The sequence below is a fragment of the Merops nubicus genome, unplaced genomic scaffold (genome assembly GCF_000691845.1).
Source record: "Merops nubicus isolate BGI_N331 unplaced genomic scaffold, ASM69184v1 scaffold3995, whole genome shotgun sequence".
Taxonomy (NCBI): Eukaryota; Metazoa; Chordata; class Aves; order Coraciiformes; family Meropidae; genus Merops; species Merops nubicus.
Genome location: NW_008610081.1, coordinates 31,961 through 51,825, shown reverse-complemented (window position 1 = coordinate 51,825; position 19,865 = coordinate 31,961). Strand labels below are relative to the sequence as shown.

The 19,865-nt window shown below is 36.8% G+C and overlaps 1 protein-coding gene across 1 annotated transcript in view; it reads right to left on the bottom strand.

Moving 5' to 3' along the window:
* LOC103773397 (FCH domain only protein 2-like) overlaps positions 1 to 19,865 on the bottom strand; it is a gene marked incomplete at its 3' end in the record, with an annotated part of 73,132 nt that overhangs the window by 29,455 nt on the left and 23,812 nt on the right. Inside the window, 2 exon segments of the mRNA XM_008940763.1 lie at positions 4,155 to 4,227; positions 5,955 to 5,999. Of these exon segments, the coding sequence (XP_008939011.1) occupies positions 4,155 to 4,227; positions 5,955 to 5,999 (118 nt within the window).

The window sequence follows — 19,865 nt, the reverse complement described above, 5'->3', positions numbered from 1 at the left end:
TTATTCATACAGTTCTGGTACTTCCACTAATATTTTCAATTAATTTGAAACATTGCATTTAACCCTTTTGTGTCTTAGACTGTGTTAAAAATTTTACTATAAATAATACCCCTTCAGCTGAATAACATTTAAATAAAAGTTGAAAGTTTATGCTTAAAACACTTCAGGAGAAAAACTCAAAAGAAATGCTAAAAAAGCAAACTAATATAATGGAAGAAAAAAAAAGTCAGTATCACACTGTACTCTGGGTGAACATACTTTAAGAGTCTGCTCTGTGTGGCTGATGTGCACAATAAGTAGAAGTCAGCAACCCTAATTAAACAGTCCACATGTGATTGCACAACATTTCAGACAGTAACCAGTTCCCAAAGAAATTAAGACTATTCTTAAAGGAATTCAGAACTTCCCTCTTTCGGAATTTCATTCTTACTTAATATTTGTCATGCACAGTTGCAATCAAGCACTAGAAGATGCTGGAAAAAAATAATAAAGTACTGTTCCTGATAAGCACTTAAAAAAAACAGTCATCAAAAAAAAGCAGTGATTGCAAGCACATTATTCATGAGTGTTAGATTTTTCCACAGTAACATCAATCAAAACAGTAGTATTTTTAAAAATGAATGACACTGATTCTCTCTTTTGACTGCAAAAAGGAAAAGCAATTACATTTACAGAATGTGGGAATACTCTGAGCAGCAGCAAAGTCCTCTCTAATTTGCATTCTGACAAATAAAGCTGTGCCAATGCAACTGAACAACAGTGTTTTTATATAATTGAAAAGAACATCCTAAACATATATGTATGGAAAAAAAGAGCAAGAAAGTAAGATTTTATTGCAGTCTAAATCACCTTCTCTGGAAGACTAAATGGATTATATGTAAAAATGACAACGTCTTTAAAAACAGCTATGAAAACTTGCTAATATGGAAGCATTAATATGAAATTCAGTACAGCCTGTTAATGAATTGACAGTGAGATGAAGGATCCCATTTCCTCCAAAAGGCCTCACCCAAAAGAAAACGTATGTCCCCAAGTTTCTAATTGACTTACGTCTTATCTCCCTCTGCTGGCTAAACTGAATTCATAGGAATAGAAAGAGCTATTTTAGAAGCTATTTTACAGCTCGTAGAGACAAAGTATTAGACTTCTCTCAAAAGATATAACAGCTTTTCTGATGTGTGGTTTTAGAGAGTGCCTGTACTCAAACAAGACAGCCTGAATTCCAACAAAGTTAAGAAATGTGAAATATGTGAGGCAAACTGCAAGGAAAATAATTCAGCCTATACTGAACGTTATAAAAAATGAGTGAGCTACCAGATTTCAAAAAAGTAACAGCAGGCCTAGGACCATTCAAAGGAGCACTAACAGCACCTCCCAGCATCTGTTAAGATAAAAAGGAAAACTCAACAGTTTGCAAATGCTGGTGAAGTGGAAAACGAGGACATCATGTTGTAGACTTTTACATCACTAGATAAATGATCTTTCTCTTAAGATTAAAAGAACTAAGTCATGGTTCTAGTTTTAAGTAACATTTCAGCAAATGAGGATTCTGCAAGGGAATTTAAGGATTGTAGATAAAAACTAAAAGAACGAAATCATGCAAAGCAGTGGTTAGAGAAAGAAGTGAAATCCTTGAGTAGCCTGTGTAGTACTATGTGTATTGTATTTCCCTGTGTAAAACTATTACTAGACACAACATCCAGTTTAGGCATCAACACATTAAAAACGGTATGGATAAACTGAAAAGCCTACAAAACAGTTTTTTTTTCCAGATGTGGGAAGCTTGCCCTACACAAATTAAACAAGCTTACAGCCTAATTTAACAAGAAATTAAGAAGGCACTTGACCTCTATGTGCACAGAAGTTTCTGATGATACAGAGCTTTATCACGTACAGCCTATAGCAGGATCATCAGGCGAAGATGAAATCAGACAGAATTTAGACTAGCAATAAAATCTTTTAAGGGATCATAAATAACTATTAGAATATTTTACTTCAGCACTTAATGAATTCTTTGTTATTTATTTGTCTTGCTCCTGTTCATTCAGAAGTTATGGATTAATACAAGAATCTCTGTAAAAGCCTATGGCACGTGTTACATGTGAGGTAAATATTGTGCCATTGTACTTCTTCCTTTCTTACCTCAGAACCTCTTCCTTTTTTTATTGTGTGTAAACAAATATAACAACGTAAATCAAATTTCAGTCCAACTTGTGGAAAGTAAGGCAAATTCTTTCCCCATTTCAGAGTAGCTGAACTGTTTTAAATTTCCTGATGACATCACTGCACAATGTAACCCCTAATTTTTTCTAGAGACACTGATCTTACCTTCCAATGTTAAATAAAATGTCTTTGGGAAAAGGCAGCTTTTAGAAAAGTATTCAGATACTACAGCGAATAAGCATACAAAGGTAGAAAGCATTCCACTTAGTGCAGAAGTCAGTTTTCAGCCCACAGTGCCTAAGTAAATTTTGTTACAGGTCAAAGAAAAACATCCTCTCCGACTAAGGATACACCGAATCATACACCTAGGAGGAGTTAATTTGGAGCTTCCAGGCTCTACTGGCTCCACAAAAGTACTACTAAGAGCCTTAAATCATTGCTGGGGCCAGATTACATTTCACCATCTGCCAAAGAATGGATGGAAGGAGATGCCTGGTTTGCAAGGAGGCTTATAACATACATAACATGAGATTAGCTTGAATAATAACCCACATGGTGGCAAAACAATTGTTTTGTTGAACAAGAGAAGCCAACAGCTACATAAATCAATCATCCCACAGTACTTAATACTATCAAAATCGCTACTTTGCAATTAAGTAAATGCAAGACACAAAAATTATCAAATACACTTTTTTGTTATTTGATACTGCAGCAGTTTTGCACTGCAAAAAAAAAAAAGTGTAGTAAATAAATTTCCAGAAAGAATGAATTACTTTTTAAAAAGGCACTAAAGCTGTTTAAAACATGAATATCATAATGTATAACATTTTAAATATTTTAAACTAAATCTTCATCAGCAAAAATAATTCTTTGTAACAAAATAGTATTACCAGATTGCTGCTGACCAAAAATCATACTATATACAACACTTCTGACATAATTTACTCCAGCTCAATAAAGAACAGAAGAAAGCATGGGGGAAAAGCCTAAATCATAGAAAGGACAGAAATATAGAGGAATAATTTAAAGAAACAGCATTTTGGAGCCCTAAAGACATCACGACAGAGAGAAGAAAAAGTATAGTTTAGAATTGTATCACTATTAAAATGAAACAACAAAAGAAAAATAAAGTACTTTCTGTCCAAATAATTAGCACCTGCAGTTCTTAGGTCATTAATTTTTCAGCACTATATTAAAAATAAATGCTGGTAAAAATATTTTTTAAAGTAATTTTAAAAAGTAGGTATGCAGAGGTTGCCTCTGAGAATATTTCTATATTGGTAAATTTGTCAAATTGTAAACTATTTTCTGTTATATTAAATACAGCTATTGATAAAATACATCTAGAAATTATGAAAAAAAACCTCACTGGAGTATATTGACCATAACTACTAATACATAGACTGTGACCAATCTATCTAAGAACTTGTATTCAAATTCACTTTCTGGGGAGTTTTAGCTCCTGGGAGACAGAACGCATGCAATGAATACAGCAAAGGGTATAGCTGGAACATCAGTCATGAGTTAATGATGGCCTTTAAGATATGAGTGTGCACATGATGTACTGAAAAAAGATTCAAAGATTTTTCTGTCCTTCAATGCTGTACAAGAAAGTTTTTCTAATGAAAGAGCAAATGACACTTCAGCTCTGCAAACACAGGCACCCACTACTGTTTCCATGTGCAGAGCTATTATTTCATTAGGAGTACACATGACAATCATGTTATGTACAACACTCAAACGCATAACAAGGGAAAAGTACTTACCTATGCACCAAAAAGAATGAAAACTGACTAGACTACTATCATTATATTTATTTCCTTAAAGTCCTTACTTACAAAAATCTTCAGGAACTGTGATGTTTTCATATTCACAGCATTCCTCTAAACTTTTGTTGTAACTCATTTTCTTTTAAACATCAGCTAATGTTTATCCCCACGCTTTTACTAGATTTTGTACAAGACAAGGCTTTAAGATCAAAAAATACTTACACAGATTCAGTATCTTTTTCTTTTTTCATTATTCCTGATAAACCAAAAGGCTTCCTCTTTCGTGGTTTTATCCCTATGGAACAAACAGTTTTCATGTAAAGAGCAAAGAGATAAGTATGTATTTAGCAGAGTCAAACACAGGTGCATACCAATGCCAGTACACTTCAAAAGCTGCAACAAATAATACAAAAATCTGAACAGTAGAGATACGTATGGAGCCAAACTAAGGGAACATCATTCCAATTTGTTAAGTAACATACTAATAAAAAATTAAAGTATGAGTTCAAGACATTAATAACGTAACTCCTTAAAAAAAAAATGATTTGCATTGTACACTCAACTCCCCAAGCTGAGTATGCAGACTGATACTTTTTTTTTTTAATAGAAAAAAAAGTTTTGAGGAAAGGATCTCTGCTTACAGAAACTCAACCGGAGCTATTGCTCTGGCAGATCTTAAGTAGCCAGTGCATTTGAATCAGAAACTGAACCCTGCCGCTCCCACCTACTACAGGTCAACAAGCTGTTACTGTCCTGCATGTTCCAGGAGCTGCAAGCCACTGTACTCTCCTAAGATTTAGGATCTTGGTCTTGTACAAAAAAAAAGACTGTCTCTTGGCCTTCCAGCTGACGCCAAGTTCATGATTTCCCAGTTGCTGTAGCCAGCAATAAGGCTGGCTCTCACTGAGTCAGGAAGCATGCTTGCCCTGTCATTTCTTCCCTGTTTTTAGCACCAGATATATATAGCGATAGTACAGAGAAAAAGTTTGCTTTCATACCTGTGCTAAAATTAAAATATATTTAAATATACCATCTGACTTGCTATCATGTCTGCTTATCTCCCCAGTTTTTGCTGAAACAGACTGGCAAACAAAATGACTAAGTGCAAGCATCTGATCCAACTAGCCTACAATTTTGTTTTGACATATGATGCTCCTGACAGCATACTTTTGAGCTAAACGGTGGAAATAATTTGATTTCCAAAATTTAACAACTGACAGTTCAAGTACATAATTTAAAAATTAAACATTATACTCCACTTTGCAGAAATACATTACACAGCACATAAGGCATCTCTCCAATCTTACACAGCCTTATCTTTTATTTTAACACAGACAGAATTTGCTCCAAAATTATTTCTAAATGCTAGTCTGGGAATTTTTTTTTCTGTACCTTATGCAGCCCTAAACAAACACAAATGAAGCATTAGAGTAGTTTGTGAACATGGATGCTCTCTGCTTTAGTCAAAAAAGAGTTAAGTCTCAGCTGCAATCTTGGCAACTTAGAAGCTGTCAGCTGCTATAGCTATACTGTCAACTCTGCTGTCCCAAAAGTAAATACATAGATTATGCAAATAAAGCAGTTCTTAACCACTTAAGACAATACCCTAAGCAAAATACGCTACGCCAATAAAATAACCTTTGTGATCACAACACTGCACTAGACTTGGTATAACTAAAATGGTAATAATGGAAAGAGCCTGGGCCATGTTTTGACACTAGTAAATTACTTACAACAACGTCATAAGTGAACCCAATCCAAATCCCTGCAAAGACAATGTCCTAGCCAAAGTATATTTATAAGAAAAATTAAAATTCTCTGACCTTCTTCCAATAGGCTTATCAAGTATCACAGGCCTTATTTTCAATGGAAGTTTGTTTCTCAAAAGGAAAACTGCTTTTTAGTCTGCTGGGGTAATTTAAAGCTATCCAGACTCACACAATGAGTACCTTCTACTCCATAGTGTCAGGTCTTTATTCACAGCATTCTTACATAAATAACTATGCTGCTACAACAACTCACCTTCAACTGCACTGGATGTGTTACATTCTTCAAATTCAATAGGGCCTTGAAGACATGACAATAAAGATAAAAATCAGTCAAATTTAATCTAAGGTATTTTAACACCTATTACTATTTCCTGAAAATGCTAGATTATCTATTTTTAAATTTAGGTGGTAACTGAAAAGTAATTATGCTGCCAAAGGTTAAACAGGTTGCAAAACCATACCTGTACAGCAAATCATTAAATATTTTCACTCTTTCATTCTGAAAAATTAAAATACTAGTGAACAATTCCATTGCCTATGTTATTACAACCACATGAAACATTTCTAACTGGTGTCCTCTTCTCATTCAAAATTACATTTATAATATAGTATCAGTGCAAAGTTTTCAGTTTCTCTTCTTTTAATGAACAAGAGCTATATAAAGAAAAATCAAAAAGGTAAAAGTACAGCTATAGCCCTAATTTTGAAATTCCCACTTTTGTTAACTCTCTACTGTTAGTTCTTCTGTTTCCTCTTCATAGTCAACTACTTAGACAGTTGAAAGTGGCATGCAGAATCTTAAATACAGCAATAAAGACGACAAAAAACTTTTAAAAAATCATCAAGACTGGTCGGAGCAAAAAAGCAGAGAACACTGGTTAAGTGCTATATCTAAATAAATTAATTATTATGGCTTTCCATTACAGTTGACACAAAGTAACAGTCGATTGTCATTGCAAAGTGAAGTCCTAATCCTCATTTCTTCAACCTGACCGGGTCGAGAATTTATTTAACCATATTATGAGCCATTTTAGGAAGCAATGTGCAGAAAAAACAATGAGAGTTTAAAGTCTTGAAGACTTCAATTAAAATCAACTGGAAGTAAAGCAGAGTGGAAACCTCAAATACAGAAACTACCTTCATCCCTGCCTCAGAACACACCTGCTAGTAAGTGCTCCAATTTAATTATCTTTATGATAAAGTTATGATTATTTGTGAGCATCCACCATAAAACCAAGGTTGTTCACTTTTAAGGGTATTTTCACATAAAATAAAATGTGTACTAGAAGGCATTTTCCAGTATTTTCACTTGCACTCTTTTCAAAGTGAATATGTTATACTTAGCATTAAAATAAATAGCTGACATAAACAGATCTCAGACACAAGAAACATGGAGGGCAGAAGCTTCAGTTTCATTTTAAATAGTACACCACAGCAAATAATTGTGAACTAGCATTACAAATTACAGAAATGGGATTAATTTGTATTTGATTCATGCAGTTAAGTACCTCAAATGGTTCTGTTTGTAACCTAACCCCCAGTATGCTTAACTCTTGCAGTGCAAAACTATGTTCAACTCAGTTTAAACACTACATTTTGATAACATTTATCAAAACAGCAAAGGAAAAGATTTATGCTTATGTCAAACAAACATAAAGATCATTAAGAAGCTGATGCTGTAACTCAATACCCAATGTTAAGCAAATTGAATTATTTTAGACATATTAAATAAAATGTACCAGATATTTTCTTTGAAATTTTGCAGACTTCTAATATTTTGTTTTTAAAAGAGTGTTCAAAGTAATGACTTGTATTTACTGTAATTCAGACTGCATCTGCAAAATTTTCCCTGTGATTAAAAATAGATCTGACTGCTAGCAGCAGGATAAGAATCTGGGACTATAACACATCGGTATCCCATTTATGATAATGCAATTGTTTGGCCTCCTAATTAAGAAGACCAATCTCAAGTGGTAATCTTAACTGCCCTTTAAATTTCAATCGTAATTATTTCAAATGTAACTCTAATTCTTCAACATAACAAGATGAAATACAAACTCCTAACAGCTCTCTCATTCTATTAAATTATGTAAATATATGGGCATTTTAAACTGGTCTTCCAATCCCTTCTCTGCTCTCCACTAAACTGACAGTAAGCCAAAGTCAGCATGCTCCACAGATCAGCAAATCTGAGCATCTCACAAAACAAAAACCAGAAAAAAATTTCCAGAAAAATGGATTTAGAGAACTCTACATGTCTACATCCCCACAGTGATTTCATAGTTGTTTTATTTTAGGAATTTAAACTCTATTGTTCAAAATATATTGAGCAAGAAATTCAGAAAAATACCACAGAACATAGAAGCCAAAGAACAAATCCATTACTTCTTCAACCCTACACTTCAGACAATACATTTTTCATCACTTTGTGAAGGATTCAACTACTTCTGTTTCTTGCTTCTATACATATTCCCACTTGGCCAGAAAAAATAAAAACAAAGGCAAACCAACCACAAATGCTCATCCCCAAAATAAAAACAGAAGGAAAAAAGTGTAAACAACAGAGACCTAAACATATTTTTAGAAAAAAAAAAATTCAAGCTTTTTCAGAATACCATCTTTTTCTTTAACCTTCTCAGCTACTAAGTCTGACTCCTAGACTTTTACACTAATGATTAAAATAAATATTCAAGGCTTAAGTAAAACTAATTCTTGTTTCAGATTTAACTTTCATTTCCAATATGAGCAGAAAACAAGCATCCAACATATCCAAGTTCCTGTATTTTGTCCATTACACTTGCCTAACACTTATCTTTGAAGGTGGGCTTTTTTACAGCTTGAGAAACTTTTCATTTGAAGAGACAAACATTCATGCTTAGTACAGAAACACAGACATGAAGATCAAACTGGCACTCTCAATTAGATTTAAAAAGAGCTGGTTTACACCAGAAAAAAAAAAAATCACTTCTCTCTTGCAACAATGTATTTGTTTTTTTCACATGAAAGGCTATAAAATGCAATCTGAAAAAATCTGTTATTGAAGAATTGCCTGAGAGAGTAATCAGATGAAAACTATCCAAAAAATTTCAGTAAGCAGGTTTCACTTTCCACTAAGGTCTATGAAGTTAACTCAGACGTTTTAAATACACTTTCTTTTTAATGATACCTATTACATTATTTTATGCTTCATCAGAACGGACAGAATTACCATAGGAGTTCCTTCTCCCTTCACATGCTTTCTTTCCTTCCCCTGCATCTACTAGCTACTTTACTAGAGGGAAGATAAATAAGAATAATGAAAACAGCATTTTCTTATGATAAATTGTGTGAATCAATTACAATTCCAAAGCATCTTTTGATCCTAACTTTTCCTACTTAACTGCCAATAGGGTCCTTTATTATCTGGAACCTCAGAAGTTCAAGATGCCAGTGGCTGTCCCTAACAAATCCACAAACATTAAAAAGCTATGTTCAGCATATTCCCCCAATGCCAAAAGGTATTTGCTAGTTTTGAAAATTTTGTATGTAACCCACCTCCATCAATATAACACATGTTGCATTATTTGCCTGCAACAAAGGCAAATTAATATACTTTGCCCTTTTAGGAGCTTTAAATATTATCAGAATTTTTTTCTTTCAGTTTAGATCTCCCAACAGTTCTGCTCCCTATATGTCTACTGTGAAGAGCAGCATATTTTGCGTAGGGAGTAGTATTTTTAAACCAAAATAACATTAGAGACACAGACGCTTTCTGTGGTGCTCTATGGTTAACCAATACAGAAAACAGGAGAGCTGTGATGAGCTTTTGGTGCACCATATAACAACTGGAGTCTCCTGTGGGCACATATCTTTGTGCCCGAAGAGGTAATAATACTTCTGTAGGCCAGACAGAAGTGTGCGCTGTGACCATATCATCTCCTGCTAGAACCAGGTGTAGTTTCCTAGTCAGCCAAAGGCCTTAGGCACACATATTATTATAGGAGTACAGCATCAATGAGGAATCTGGAAGATTTCTTAAGAAGTTCCCCTGCATTGTCCACTATACTTGTGTATATAGAAACAAAAACACCTGCACTATCACTGAAAAAAAAAAACAAACAACCAAACACCAAAACCCTCAAAAAGCTTTCTTCTCTGAACTACCTTTCTTTCTGATTCCCAATTCCTTAATCAATAGATAGTATAGTAAAAAAATCTCAGTGAGTTGGTGTTAATGGAGATTGCCAGACTGGTGTAAAATATAGATGGAAGCCAAAGCATGAAAACTCATGTGCTGGTATCACAATAGCTTTCGTAACATATACATGAAAATTTTAAGGTGGATGTGCTACCTCTTCTCTATAAGGCAGAAAAGCTCTTGTAACAGATTTGTACCCAATAATTTAGTACAGACAAAAGCTTAACACCAACAAGGATTCCAGCTCAAAATCTGGGAAATCATCACCAAAACTTCTGAAGCAAGTACAAAGATTCACTGTACGTTGCCACTTCTGAAGCAAAAAAAAGCAATTATTTCACATTGAAGAAGCATTGCTGATGTTGGGGATGGAAGTCATCCCCTGATCCAGAGTCCCTGGCGCTTGGTATCCCAAAGCACTGGAAAGGACCATCTAGATGCTGCCATGCTGCAATAACGATGACTATAACAATGACAATAACGATATCCTGCAGTATTACAGTCAAAGCACTGAGATTTCTTTCGTTCTTTTTCTCATAACAAGACAACAATGTGACTTGAGAAGGAAGCCTATTCTCAGGCATTCATACGAGCCCAAAAGAAAAGCACATACTAAAACTAAAGCAGCACTGCAAAGATCCAAAATACATTCTAAGACACTTATTGGAGTACGTAAGAATCATAGCTGAGATCTAGTCCAACCCTTGCAAAAGTCTCTGAATTAATGTTCTGTTGTGTTAAGCAAGGATAGTTTCAGGCTCAAGGTAACTTTTTCAGTCTGGCCTGCCTGTTGTTACACTGATCCACTGGTAACTATGGCATAAGTGTACAAAATACCTGTACACAGACCTGAAATTATTTGTTACTGTACACACAGAGAACAGAAAAAAATTAATACAGTGCATAAATGAAGGTTAGACTTATTAATAGAAAGGGATATGAACACCTAGTGGGATTTCAGCCACTGAAGTATACGTACCTAGCCATCAGGATGCTAATTTGAATTTAGTGTTCTACAAATGAAGCAGGCATCAAAAATGACTAAACTCCTCTAATTGTATGCAAACATTCCCACCATGCGTCAACCTAAAGCATTTTCCAATGCAGCTCACAGCATTCTACCAGCAGGACAGATATGGGCACGAAGAAAAGGCAAATGGATGATGGTTTTACAGACACATGGAACCAGACAGCTGCTATTTGACAAGAGACTGAAGCAAGTAAATCAGGAGTGGGTCAGTTCTAAGGTTCTTGAAACAGAGGAAGCCTTGGTTTGCAAGAACAGAAAAGGCAAAAGATAATTTGAATAAATGGAATGTTTTAATTTTAATTGATCTAATAACTTACAGTGAGACACTGGCAGAAATTTGGGATGCATCTCCTAGACAGTACAGATGTACTGTTTTTCTTGTTACAAGAGGAGTGTGAATGTGTGGGCTTTCATGATGCTACGATGTGAAGTGCATGGCTAGCAATAAGGAGATACTGATCTTATTCAAAGATAAATGAAGAAAATGTAACTGCACTGTACATTATGTTACACTATCTACTACATATTTAGCCCATGCCTATGGGAACAGTATTTTCAGAGTATACACAAGGCAACTACAGAAGAGACTTTAGAAAGAACAATCTTACATCTGCTACTTAATTTATGTACAAAGTGATACTAATTATCTTGAGGACAGTCAAGTTTGTTGACAGCTGCCTTGAGAAGAGTTACAAAACTTATCTTCACAAAACTCCAAAGACAGTTTTTCTAACCTGTCTATTTGCCTCTCACCCACACCTGTGAAAGTGAGACACTGGTAGAACGTTTTGCTAAGGTCAAAACAACAAAATAACTTGCACTTTTCCTCCACAGAGCAGGGAAAAAAAAAACAAGTTTTACAGTTTGGTTTCTTAAAGAAACGAGGCAAATACAAAAGCCAACTACTATTACTAGGAAGAAAAACATAACCTTATGTCGTAACCTGAAAAAAAGCCCCCAGTAAGTATATCAATGAACTGGAAAATCCTGCGGAGCTAAAAAGGTAAACAAATCAAGAAGTCAACAAATCAACTAAAAACTATTTTATTTTTTCACTTTCTTTTTGGAAATTGCCTTCTTTTCTAGTTTAAGGGGCGGTATGCATGACAGAAAGCATATATTTTTATTAACTACATTTAATTTTCAATAACTGGAAATAGACACACAAAAAAAAAAGCTGCCTTTCCCTGCATCCTGAGGAATCAGTTTACACACACGCATGCACGCATATAAACATTAACATATCTGTTTCAAGAAAAAGCTCTTAAAAAAACTCTATAAATCTGTACTTGTAGTTACAAATATGATAACCAACCATATTCTTGTTTTCGATAAAAACAAAAGTTTGTCTCTTTGAGTGTAAATCATGCATGAAAGGAGGACAATTTTTTTTTTTTAACTGCATATGCTTCACATGCTGCTTCAAATGGCAAAGCTTTGCGTGTCTGGCTCAGTGCCAGTTGACAGCTCAGCTGGATATCAATGCACATTCTGCCCCCCCTTGCAGTGTGTCACTTCTGAATTGTTTCCGCAGTAGAAAGTTTATTCAACCTCTCTCTCAAATTCAGTGGACCGACCATCATTCTGCTATTTAATCATAGCAGAACAGGTTATTTTTCTGACAGCACTAAAGCCAGACAGCAATTCCTAATGAACAGCTTGATACAAGTGGAATTTCGACTGTTTTAGCCTCAATTAATTCTGCTGTCAAAACAAATGACTGCTTTTAGTGTTTAGATGTCAAGCTGCATCACAAAGGTCAATTTTGTATGTACACAAACATATAAGTAATCTTTTTCTTGCTATCATCTGATCCTGTGACACGATTATAAAAAAATTTTAAGCTTTCAAATTTAGAACCCTGGAAGCCAAAACATATTTTCTCAACATTACTGTTTCTAACAGTAACTTCTTGGTTTTATTGCCTGTTTTATTTTATTCCAAAATAAGGGAAGTGATTTTATAAGAAGATAAGCAAAATTACATTTTTTCCCCAGAAAAGGACTTCTTACTCTAGACGTAAAAAAGAAACAAAACCAGATGCAAGCATAGCTTATTTGTAGGAATGAAAACTAGAGATTAATGCCTGTTACCATCTCTGAGATAAACAACATATCTGTGATGTATTTATCATGCTAGTACCAGACTACTGCAAGCAAAAGCTAGTTAGTGGATTCAGTTAGCTGCCAAAAAGAGGAAAATGGACAGAAATTCAACTGGTCTGTTAACAGGCCAAACAGAGAGAAAATATTGAACCAATGCTGGTAAAACTCCATCCTTTTATCTAATTCTACAAATACACAGTTCCACCACAATAATCTATGAATTTCTGAGTACTTTTTGTTATATCCTCAGGATTGTATATCAACCTATCTGATATATAGCCTTTAGAGATGCTTAAGATTTGACTGAATCCTCCTTTAAAAAACAAAAATCATGTTGAAAAAGGAAAACTATAGCATGTTGATAATACTCCTTTTGCAAAAGTAAAGATAGGGGTGATAGGGGCAGCACAAATAACTACAATTATCAGTAGCAACATAAGCAGCACTTCCAGGGAAAGTTTTTGGGTTTTTTTTTTTTAGATTAATAAATTAACAAATGAGGAGAGCATCTACAAAACAAGCAATCAGTTCTAACCCTGTTCTGCTACTAGGCTTCCAGATCACACCCGGTTCACCAGATCAAAGGAAACATTATTCATCTCAGGCTCTTCTGGTACTGTGGCTACAAGCTTCATGAACACAGCAAGCACACTGCTCTCAAGGGCCAGTATTTCCATGTGGCTTACAGACCAAAAACAAAGCAGAAACAGATCATAACCTGAGTAGCTTTAAAATAATTATTAACAATTAAGGGGTTTATCAGCAGCAAGAAGGGAGAGGATATTTTTTCTTTAGACAAAATTGTAGCAAACCTATTCAGTTACAAAGAAAATATTTTTTATTGCTCAAATGACAGAATTTTCAACAAGAGGCATGAAACACATACCCAAGGCAACACTTCATATTAGAGATACAACTAGTCTGCAGCACCTGAATATGACAACAAACACTGGAAGTTTCAGCTGCATGAAAGTTTATGAGCTTCTTATTCAGCTTATGAAAGCATGAGGTCCATGAGCAGCAAAATTAGTATCAGCACAGACACCGATCTTTGGAATGCTACATTCCCCAGCACCTGTCCTCCACATCTCTCCCAGAACTTTTTCTCACCCTTTTCTACTCTTCTCCTGCTTTATACCTCAACTTCACCCCACTTTTCTTTTCTGGCTGCGTAAACAACAGAATGTGAGATGGGTATGGCTGGTTTTGAACGACCCACAGCCTAAGTGTTTGGCCAGCACCCACACACACACATACAAACACACACTCACCTGTCTGCTGACTATCCAGGTGAGTAACTTACATCACTACAACTGCCTTTCCCTCACATGGCATGAGTAGTTAGGGTTCTTTTCTACCTGACTCCTCATTTTTATCAAGTCTTTGAAAACTCTATTTTTCGGTCCAATTGGGTTGAAAGTAACAAAGTCTTGTGAAAGCTGTATGGGGGTGTGTGGAAAAATACTAAGAAGCAGCAGAACTGCGTTAAGTTCTAAATATAAGTGTCTGCAACAGACGGCTCTGCCTGACTCCATGACGCGTGATTCACCTCCTGAAGGCTGACCATGCAAGTATGCAGTGAGGAAAGAAATGCACAGGCACATTCATGCAGTTTTCTACTACGATTTTGGAACACGGGACTTTGTAAACATGTTAAATTATAGTCCTCGTCTTTAAAGACTGCATCAGAGAATAATGTCTTTGTAACAGTCCCACATTGACCCTGCAAACCAAGAGGGGTATGGTTTCTTACTGAAGTGCTGAACTTAAAACACATGAATTCATCAGAGGTTAAAACATTTAATGGGACTCATTTCCTAAAGAGAAGAAAAGAGAATAATACACAAAATCTTTTTTCAGTTAGACAAAATCCTGTCCTTGGGAACATTTTCCTGCTCTGTAGTGCTTTCAAAGTGTTCTCCTATCAGCTTGTAAAGAAGATGCATTTTGTGGTGAAAAGAAAGTAAGTATATGTGCTTAACCACCTCCTCTCCACCTCAACTGTAAAATGGGGTGTATTAATTAGCATACGACAGCCTCCACACATGTGCTATCAACAAGCAAAGAGAGTCAATGTGAAAATTTTCCTGATGTGCTTTTTTTGCAGCTTATGGTGAATACAAGACACTTCTTTGTGGGGGTGTGAAACTACAGGAATAACATTGACGTGTTATTAAGTATAACCACCAAGTGTTCCTTCCACACTTATTCCCAAAGAGCTACTTGGAGCTCAAAAGAGTATACATTTGACCTTGAAACATGTTCACGGTGGTTGTAAAAAGGATAAATGGATTTGACAAGATCATTATTTTCTAATCCTGTCTGTTCTTCCTGAATCAGACTATCAAAAATTATATAAAACTACACAATCCAGTGAAAGATTGTATCACCTATGACAGTAAACAGAGAAGGACTCTTATTAAACTAAATTCCCAAGGCTTAGCAACAAGTTTAATAAAAGTAACAGCATTTCTTATACCGTTTTTCTAGATATCCCCATTCACACCCCACATCCCCAAGAGTAACCAACAGAGAAAACTCTTCAAAACAAATCAATTTCATCATTTAATAAAGAACTTAAAACTACAAACACCACTCATAAAAGGTGGGAATTGAGATTTTAGTGTTATGGTTAAACCTGGGCTTAAGTCTGTGCAGCTAGGACTATTAGCTACTGTTTAGACACATTCCTTTTTCTTACCCTCACTCTGTTCAGGCAACAGGTCAAGTAGGTATTCCACTGTACCTTACATTGCCAAAATGCAGACAAATCAATACCCATCATTTGAAATGAAATTACTGACACAGAAGGTCATGCAGGTGATCTATAACAATTAAGACAACAAAAAAAAGATAATGAAGACAAAGCAGAAATGACCCTGCAGCATGGATGCACAAGGTCAAATAAAATCAAGTGATAACCTGTATTTAAAATCTGTGTCAAGAAAGAGTAAGACATACTAGCTGACCAGACAGTCAATTCAATGCAGAAATTGGCCAATCGTAGTTTGTCCTGGTATAATGTACTACCATGTTGCAGTATTATTGTCAGTTAAATGATCAGTTAATTAGAATTATGGAAACATTATTGTTGGAAAAGACCTCTAAGATCATCATGTCAAATAATCTCCCAACACCACCATGACCACTAAGTCATGTCCCAAAGTGCCATGTCCACACATTTTTTTAACCCCTTCAGGGATGGTGACTCCACGCCCTCCCTGTGCAGCCTGTTCCAATACCTCACCACTCTTGCAGGAAAGAAATTCTTCCAAACATCCAATCCAAACCTCCCCTGGAGCAACTTGAGTCCATTTCCTCTCGTCCTATTACTAGTCACCTGGGAGAAGAGACCAATGCCCACTCCACTACAACCTCCTTTCAGGTAGCTGTAGAGGGCAATAACATCTCCCCTCAGCCAATCCCACTTCCCTCAGCTGCTCCTCACGGGACATGTTCCCCAGGCCCTTCACCAGCTTTGCTGCCCTTCTCTGGACCAGCTCCAGCACCAAAATGTCCTTCTTATACTGTGAAGTCCAAAAGAAAACAAAGTAGTCAACCTGTGGCCTCACCAGTGCTGAGTACAGGGGCACAATCACTTCCCTACTCCTGCTGGCCACACCATTTTTGATGCAGGCCAGGATGCTGTTGGCCTTCTTGGCCACCCAGGCACATTGCCAGCTCATGTCCAGTTGGCTGTCCACCAACACCCCCAGGTCCTTTTCCGCCAGGCAGCTTTCCAGCCACTCCTCCCCAAGCCTGGAACATTGCCTTGGGTTGTGGTGACCCATCTGCAGGACCTAGCACTTGGCCTTGTTAAATGTCATGCACTTAGCCTTGGCCCATGGATCTAACCTGTCCAGATCCCTCTGCAGAGACTTCTGACCCCTGAGCAGATCAACACTCCTGCTCAGTTTGGTGCTATCTGTAAACTTACTGAGGGTGCCCTTGATCCCCTCATCCAGGTCATTGATAAAGATACTAAACAAGACTGGCCCCAAAACTGAGCCCTGGGGAACACCACTTGTCACTGGCCCCCAACTGGATTATACTCCATTCACCACAAATCTCTGGGCTCAGCCATCCTGCTAGTTTTTAACCTGTGAAGAGTCAACTGTTTATGCCATGAGCTGTCAGCTTCTCCATCAGAATGCTGTAGGACAAGGTGATCAGACTGTACATACTTTATGAGCATAAAACACATTTCTGTATGTTATTTCTAGTCTAAGGTGTTGAAAAGTGCTTCAGTTTTTATTTTTTAATTTTTTTTTTAATTATCACATTAGGATCTATCCTGCATACTACTGCCTTTTCTGATGACTATCACCTGACTAGTATCTTCTTCATACTTCAGTCACTGAAGTGGACATTGATCTGCTTCCACAGCCCTGAAAAATTATTTGCATCAGGCTGCAATTGGCTTTGTTTGTAAGAAAATTTAAGAGGACCCAACTGCCCTTCATCTTACTGAGCCCAAGATCACTCAAAGTCCAGGTTTTGCCTGGTGTATCTACAGATGTCGTCTAAGTTATTTTCATTGATGTTACTAGTCTTCCACTTGCATTAAGAGACTTTCTAAACGAAATTTGTACAGTTATAACTCTCCAGACTATTAAAAAGACATAAATCACAGTCTAAAACAAATTTGTAACTTAGGTATATGTAATTATTAAAAATCTGTGCTGGCAGATGAGACTTCCTCAAGTCCACATCAGCTCTGTCAGGTTTGCTGTTTATCGAGGGATCCAGTTTTGGAAAGCAAAATAGAACAGACATCTAGAACAAGAATTAAGACACATTTATTAGTACTGCTCTTGAGCTTGCAGCACTGAAGACAGGTCGCTACAGCACAGGACCCCTAAGAACTTTTTTTAACCTGTCTCAAGCCCAGCTTCTCCTAAAAATCCTCAAGGATATTCACACTTAATTTCTTATATTAACTTCTGAAATATAGCAATAGCCTGCCTTTCTCTACAAGGAACACTTTTCTGAATCCCTTGTACACCGTCAATGTTGATAAACTAAACTCATTCCTCAGCCAGCCTTTTGTGTAGAATTATACGTGGTCAGAGACTTCAAGGAACAGTGACGCTTCAGGCTATTTATATGCCTAATCACAAGTGTTGACAGAATTAAAATATTCACAATATTTACAGAAAATACTAAAAAAAAAAAAAATTTATAAGAACATAAAATAAATACTTGCTTTGTTACACTTCCTTGTGGAAAAGAAGCTCAAAGATGTCATGCAGAGCTGTTAAAAAATTAGTACTAGCCATCTTCAGTGTTTATTTCCCTCTACTTTGTTGCTGTTTAGTGCCCTAGAAAAGCATTTTTAAAAATGCTATAAACCATTACATTATCAAACAAACCTCTGGAAAAAAAGAAATGCCACACCCAGCACTGTTTCAAGTCTTTCTCTGAAAGCAGAGTTCATTGTTCAAGCACATAAAAAGCTAGCAGCTCTCATCAAAGCAAGCCTCAATACCCCATGGCCCTTGTTTTGTCCTTCAGTCTCTGGGAAAGGACTAACTTGTTTCTAAACAAATAACACAGTTATTCTTATGTCTTTTTCCCTCCTTTATCTTGTTCATCTTGTACATTTCTTCACTGAAAAACAAGTAGTCTAACACAGCACTCCAACTAAATAGGAATATTAACATGGAGTAAGCACAACTGTGTGTTTACAGTATTTGCACCAGCTCTTTGCACCAGCTTCCCAGCTGTGGTGCAGCTCACTTCAGTGCTTTTGCTTTGACTTTGGAAAAACACCCAAGTGATGCACGCCGTAGGCATTTAAGACTAAAATGCCCAAATAATTAGAAAAGACCTGGTAGCACATCACAAATCCACACGCCTCCCAGTTTGGTATCAGCAGCAGACTTGCTGAGGGTACACTGTCCACTCATCCAGGTCATTGATGGATACGTTGAACAAGACTGGTCCCAGTACTGACCCCTGGGGAACACCACTAGCTACAGGCCTCCAGCTGGACTCTGTGCCACTGATCACAACCCTCTGAGCTCTGTCGTTCAGCCAGTTCTCAATCCACCTCACTGTCCACTCATCTAATCCACTCTTCTTTATGAGGATGTTCTGGGAGACAGTGTCAAAAGCCTTGTGAAGTCAAGGCAGGCAACACCCACTGCTCTCCCCTCTTCTAGGTGTGACCAGCAAGTCACACCTTCATAGAAGGCTATCAGATCAGTTAAGTGCGATTTCCCCTTCCTGAATTCATGCTGACTATTCCTGATAGTTTTCTTTTCCTCCATGTGCTTGGAGATGACCTCCAGAATGAGCTGTTCCATCACCTTTCCAGTGACAGAGGTGAGGCTGACTGGTCTGCTGTTTTCCTGGGTCATCCTTCTCGCTCTTTTTTTAACATTGGAGTGACACTGCCTTTCCTTCAGTCCTCAGACACCTCTCCTGTTCTTCGTGATCATTCAAAAATGATGGAGGGTGGCAGAGCAACATCATCAGCCAGATCCCTCAGCACTTCAGCAGTCGTGGATGCATCCCATAAGGGCCCATGGATTTGTGAGTGTTTGCTTTGCCTAAATGATCCCCAACAAAATCTTCATCAGCCAGGGGAGAGTCTTCCTCCAGAATTTCTCTCTTGCCTCTAGTGTCTGGGGTTCCTGAGGGCTAGTCTTAGCAGCAAAGACTGAATTAAAGAAGGCATTCAGTAACTCTGTCTAGTCTGCATTCTCTGTCACTAGGACTCCCACACCATTCAGCACTGTGTCCACATTTTTCCTCATCTTCCTTTTGCTACTGATGTACTTGAAGAAGCTCTTCTTGTTGTCTTTTACTTCCTTGGCCTGAGACTTTGACTTCCCTGTTGCATTCCTG